Here is a 6,101-nt window from a genome sequence, read left to right on the forward strand (position 1 = left end):
ATATATTAATTTCCTACACACTCAAGTAAAGGTATTAGACACAAATAAATGGGAATGTTTTATTATCATCAAAAACTAATGGAGCCAACAAATAATGCCCTTAACAAAGACACTTGTCTTCCTCCTTTTCTTGTGCAATCTTTTTACTCTTTTGACACTGGGAAAAGGTCCAAAATCCTCTGAAAGAGGTCCCTTAAATAGCCCTTAAAAGTCCTAGCTTCAAAAATCCCATAAACTTGTTATTTGTAGAAATTACAATGAGGGCCGCGGCGCTCAAAGGTTTTGCCAAATTCTATTCCTCTAGCGTAGTACTTTCACTTCAACAAATATTTTGACCACTTTCCCTCCAAAACTTGGAAAAGTGGTAAACATCAAAGTTGTAGCCCTGCCTTTTAGCTTTCTAATGGTATAAAAATCATGTTATTTGGACTTATGTAGTGGGAGATATACTTGAAAAACCGAAATATATGCCAATAGAGCAACAGTCCATTGTGCACCTTTCTGCACCAATTGAAATTATTTTTTATCCTACTCCTATAAAAACATAAAATAAATATAAATAACATAAAACTAGTATTGTTAGCCACCATATCAAGGTACGAGGTACTACAAACACATACTTAACTAGACTCTTGTAATAGGAGCCAACTAACTAAATTAATATTATTTTTTTTTGTTTTTTGGTTTCTCCAAAAGTAAAATGGATATCATGTGATATCCATATGACTTCATTAATAGAAAAAGAACTAATAACTTAACAGGACGAAGAGAGTCGGTGTGCAACAAAGACTATCATAGAATTGGTGGTTGTTTGAATTTAATCTCTCTCGAAAATAACGAGTCAAGAAAAAAGTATAAATAAAATTCTCAATGTCAAATGTTAATAATCAAAACCTATATAATATATAGTTTCATCGACTTAAGTTTTAAGCTCATAAACAATAAAAACTCATGTAAGTAACAAATACTCTAAATCCTATTTCATTCCTTCCAAAAACTTACTAGAATGTTGTCCATCACTAAATCTACAACCTCTACTTAAATTACTTCACCTTTATTACATAAGTTAAGAGCCTATTTGGCCTAACTTATTTTTAACTTAAAAGCTATTATTAAGCTCTTATGAAAAATAAGAGTTTTTAAAATTAAGTTAAAGCTGTTTGGTAAACTATTTAACAAAATAAATTATATAAGTTCTAATTTTGGTTAAAATTACCATAAATGATATTTGTATCATCTTCAATCACCTAATAAGCTATAATGTAATACTTCAAGTTTATATATAATTTCATATGTTAAAATCAAAGAAATCAATAAAGAAATGGAACAATTCTCACTTGTATGGTAGCAATAATATTAGATTTTGTTGATCTAGCAAGCAATCGAACCATGATGCCTTAAATTGCCAAAAAAAATAGAAAAGAAGAAATGATATATTTAACATTAAAATCCTTTTCGGTGAAAAAGAGAGAAAACCTTTCAATAGAATCTGAATGTAGTTTTGAATTTTATATTTTTTTCTCTTAATCTTTGTAAAAACAAAAAAATTCTACATTTTGATATTCTGTTGTTGGGTCTTTTGTTTTTTTTTAGTAGTTTTTGTAGAGAGAGGTAAAGGAGAGGGAAATCATGATTTACGTTGAAGAATGGTAATTTGCAGAGAGAATGAGAGGATCGAGAAATTGATTGAGAAAGGGATATTTTCTGAAAAATTAATATGTTTTTACAAAAAGAGAAGAGAAAGCTCCTCCCTCGAGCTTTTCTTTAAGCTTTTTTTTTTAAAAAAAGTTGTTTTTAAAAAAAAAAGTTACTTTTTTTTTAAGAATTTTTCAAAAAATTAAGTTTGACCTGACTTTTGCTTTTAAGAGGTAGATAAACAAAAAAAAAACCAAGTCAAACAGGCACTAAGTCCAAGTAGCAATATCATACTATTATACAAATACTACCTTTTCATCATAAATTAACTTCAACATAAATTTAAATATAAGGATAATTTTCCATTTTCTTTAGAGTGATGGCCAAATTTACCATTTATTTTTGAACAATTGTAATTTTAAAATTATATTTTTAAAATTTTGTTAAGAAATGGTCAAATTTTAATGGTAAAAGAATATTTGGTAAGGAAATGAAGGAATTTTTCACAAAATATTATAACTCTTAACCATATTTGAACTAAATTAATAAAATGCAAGGGTAAAACTGCATTCATTGAAAAATATATGGCACATTTGATATATTACCTTAATTAAAATGGCAAATTCAGATTTTATACAGAATTAATTTGGACTTACTCACTCTGCCCGTTACTCAGCTCTACCTGAGCCCGCCTAAGCGTAGCCTATGGAAAAAGTCCTTGAAATTGCGGAGTTGCATGCATAACGGTAGCTCGAGGCATTCACAAGATAAGAACATGGAAACACACAACCGCAGCAAAGAACCAGACTGCCAAACCTTCCATTCGTAACTCGAACAATGCTTTCCTTCCATCTGTAGAAATGTTCATCCATCCAATGCCCTTCTCAGGAGTCCCTCGTAATGTCATCATTCTCTCGCCTTTTCCGCCTTTTGGGCGACACCCGAAGCATTCGCAATGGCATAGCACTCCACGCCAAGATCATCACGTCGCAAATATCACGAGATATTTACACAAACAATCATTTGCTGGCAATGTACGTAAAATTCAACCGCATTGTTGATGCACGTAAAGTATTTGATGGAATGCCCGAAAGAAACGTCATTTCGTGGACGGCGTTGATTTCGGGATATTCTCAAATGGGTATGGCGGAAAAGGCCCTGGATTGCTTGAGTTTGATGGTTAGTGATGGTTTGGAGCCAAACTATTATACTGTTGTCAGTGCTGTTTCGGCTTGTGCTAGTTTAGGTGATGGTAGCGTTGGTAAGGAAGTTCATGGACGGATTTATCGGAGTGGGGTGGATTTTAGTACACCTGTTTGTAACAGTTTGATTAATATGTATGGAAAATGTGGGTTGTTGAAGTCAGCTCAGCTGGTATTTGATGCTATGTTGGAGCCGAATTTGATTTCTTGGACTTCACTTCTTTCTTGTTACTGTCAACAGGGAGAAAACATGGAAAGTTTGAAGATTTTCGTGCAGTCAAGAAGGGTGGGTGTGAGAGTTAATGAGTTTACTTGTGCAAGTGTGCTGAGTGTGTGTGCAGGGTTGGAAGACTTGAAGGTTGGAATGCAAATACATGGCTTGGTGGTCAAATGTGGACTTGAGTTTGACAAATTTGTTGAGACGGGATTGATAAGTTTTTATACGAAGTGTGGAGAGTTGATTTTGGCTGGTCAGGTGTTTTTGGAGGTAAATCAGTCAAACGTGGCAGCTTGGACTTCATTAATTGGAGGGTATGTCCAACAAGGCAGGAGAGAAGAAGCTATTGATCTTTTTCTTAAGCTACACTCTTCAGGGATCAGGCCTAGTGAAAGAACATTCTCTTCTGTACTTGGAGCTTGTGCTGATGCAGAAGTTATTGAAGTTGGGAAGCAGTTTCACTCTTTGATCGCTAAAATGGGATATGTTTCATTTATATATGTCGGAAATGCAGTTCTGGATTTTTACTCAAAATGTGGGCTTCTTCAGGAAGCATTGAGAACTTTTGAAGATATGGATGGGCATGATATGGTCTCATGGAATTCTTTGATCTCTGGGCATGTTGGGTCAGGTCAATATGAGGATGCCATTGAACTCCTAAAAGAAATGTTATTTCAAGGATATAAACCCAATCTTTACACATATTCTAGCATTTTGAATATCTGTAGTGATGTCCCAGCTATCGAATGGGGAAAGCAGACACATTGCTGTATTATAAAACCTGCATTTGATTCTAATGTCGTTGTTGGAAGTGCCCTCATAGATATGTATGCAAAGTGTGGGGTACTGAATGCTGCTCGAAAAGTTTTTGATTATCTAACTTCAAAAAATTTGGTTTCTTGGAATACTATGCTTGTAGGATATGCTCAACATGGATTTGCGAGAGAAGCACTGGAGATCTATTGCATGATGCAGAGAGATGATGTCAAACCTAATGATGTTACATTCGTTGGGGTATTATCTGCCTGTGCACATGCAGGTCTCTCAGAGGAGGGATTGCACTACTATAATTCCATGATCAGGGATCACAGTATTGCTCCAAAGATGGAGCATCTAGCTTCTATTGTCAATCTTCTTGCTCGTAAAGGGGCAACTAGAAGAGCTTATGATTTTATAAGGAGTTTCCCTACTGAGCCAAGCAAGGTGGTCTGGCGATGTCTTTTGTCAGGCTGCAAATCTCACAAGGACCTAGTCTTAGGAAGATTTGCCGTGGAGAAAATTTTGAGTATTGATCCGGAAGATACTTCAGCTTATATTATGCTATCAAACATTTATGCAGAGGCCAAAATGTGGGATGAAACAGCACAATTGAGAAAAATTATGAAGGAGAAAGCAATGAAGAAAGATACAGGATATACCTGGATTGAATTGAAGAACAAGGTGTATTCTTTTTCTGCAAGTCATTTTACAAAATTTCAAAGAATTGACCTAACTGAAGTTTTGAACCAATTGACACTCCATTTGTTCAATGCAGGATATTTGCCTGATGACTTGTTATGTTTTCACAGTGAGAAGTGAACTGAGAATGTGAATGGATAATAGTTTGTTGTAACAGCATTATTTCGTTCTGTCAGCTGTATGTTATTTGTGGTATATGTGGATGCATGTGAGTCATATATCAGGAAAAGAGGGCAAAACACCTGAAAGCTGAGATCTTTCATGAATTATAGCTTCAAACAATATTAATACAAGAATTCTGAACTAGACAAAAAATTGACTTATCAGAAGCAAAAAAAATTGCCCAAATCTGGTGTCATCATTCCATACAGAATGATGTAAATGAAGTGACAGAACGGAGTCCGTAAATTTTGCATAATATGCCATGGTAATTGAATATGAAGTTTCACTGGCGAGAAGTTTTGAAGTTGAGGGCAGCAGCATCACTGGGTATGAGATTAATATACTCTTAGTTTCAAGGGGTAGTCTTCATTGCACCCAATTCTTGGTCCTGCACCTGTTGTCCATTTTGAAGATAGTTGGTGCTGTAACTAGCACGAACTTGCTTCCTTTTTTGATTTGATCCTCTGAATGATCTCTTTCTTTGGAGCACTTGGGCTTTGGAGATTTATGGATAGTGTTCACTTATAATTTCATGTTCTTTCAATCTGAGATAAAAGTGATGATTCAAACTGTTGCTTTTTTCTCATTTTTTCTGCAAGCTCACTGTTTGGGTGGTTCAGAAGAATTTGGTCTGCTGAATGTGCTTCGTTGAACTGTTTTACTCTTTTCATAGCTCTCATGACCTTCTGTTGGGACGGTACCTGAGTAAAGTAGGAACACTTAGAAGATAGACTAGAAGCAGAATATTTGGCAAATTTTGGTTACACCAATACGCAGAGTTAAAATAAGTCTGAACACGAATATATATAGATAAATTTTCATAAAAATCAAAGCCCCATCTCAGCTTTCGCTCCTCCAATTTATTTATTCCCTGGACCCAGTTGCTCTTTTTCATTGTAGAATAGTCACTCTGGCCATCTATTTTATGTGACCATATGACATATAAGTTGCATGCCTGAACTTCATCAAGGTTTTCTCCACTCTCCTTCAAGAAGTTTAAGCAGCTGCTGAGATTTTGATTATTAGGGCAATAATATCCACTATGTGCTTTCAAGGACTGAACAGTCACAACATAAACATGTAAGAGATACTTGCCTCTAAAGCAACCCTACTTAGACTTCTTGTTTATACACTGTGTATTGATATACTGTCACCTACATTCAAAATAAAGTTGAATCTTCTTGGTTTTTATACACACAACTTTTATTTTCTTTTGCACATTCATATTTCTAAATATGGTTTTGTATTCTAAGTGTTGCTGTTCATTCACTTTTATTACTGAGAAAAGGTTTTGGGCTTCAGGTGAGATCAGGAAGCTAAGCAACCAAATATATTCTTGGGTTTTATAGGATCTTGAGAATGTGATTTTGTGACTTCAATGATGAATGGTTCACAATGATCTCATTCTACATAATCAGGTAATTATG

At 34.7% G+C, this 6,101-nt stretch overlaps 1 protein-coding gene across 1 annotated transcript; it reads left to right on the forward strand.

The window, feature by feature from the left end:
* Positions 2,303 to 4,689, forward strand: LOC18586678 (pentatricopeptide repeat-containing protein At2g27610). The gene has a single exon (XM_018128671.1). The coding sequence runs from the start codon at positions 2,536 to 2,538 to the stop codon at positions 4,630 to 4,632; it is 2,097 nt and encodes a 698-aa protein (XP_017984160.1). The 5' UTR covers positions 2,303 to 2,535; the 3' UTR covers positions 4,633 to 4,689.

This window comes from Theobroma cacao, chromosome 10 (genome assembly GCF_000208745.1).
Source record: "Theobroma cacao cultivar B97-61/B2 chromosome 10, Criollo_cocoa_genome_V2, whole genome shotgun sequence".
Taxonomy (NCBI): domain Eukaryota; kingdom Viridiplantae; phylum Streptophyta; class Magnoliopsida; order Malvales; family Malvaceae; genus Theobroma; species Theobroma cacao.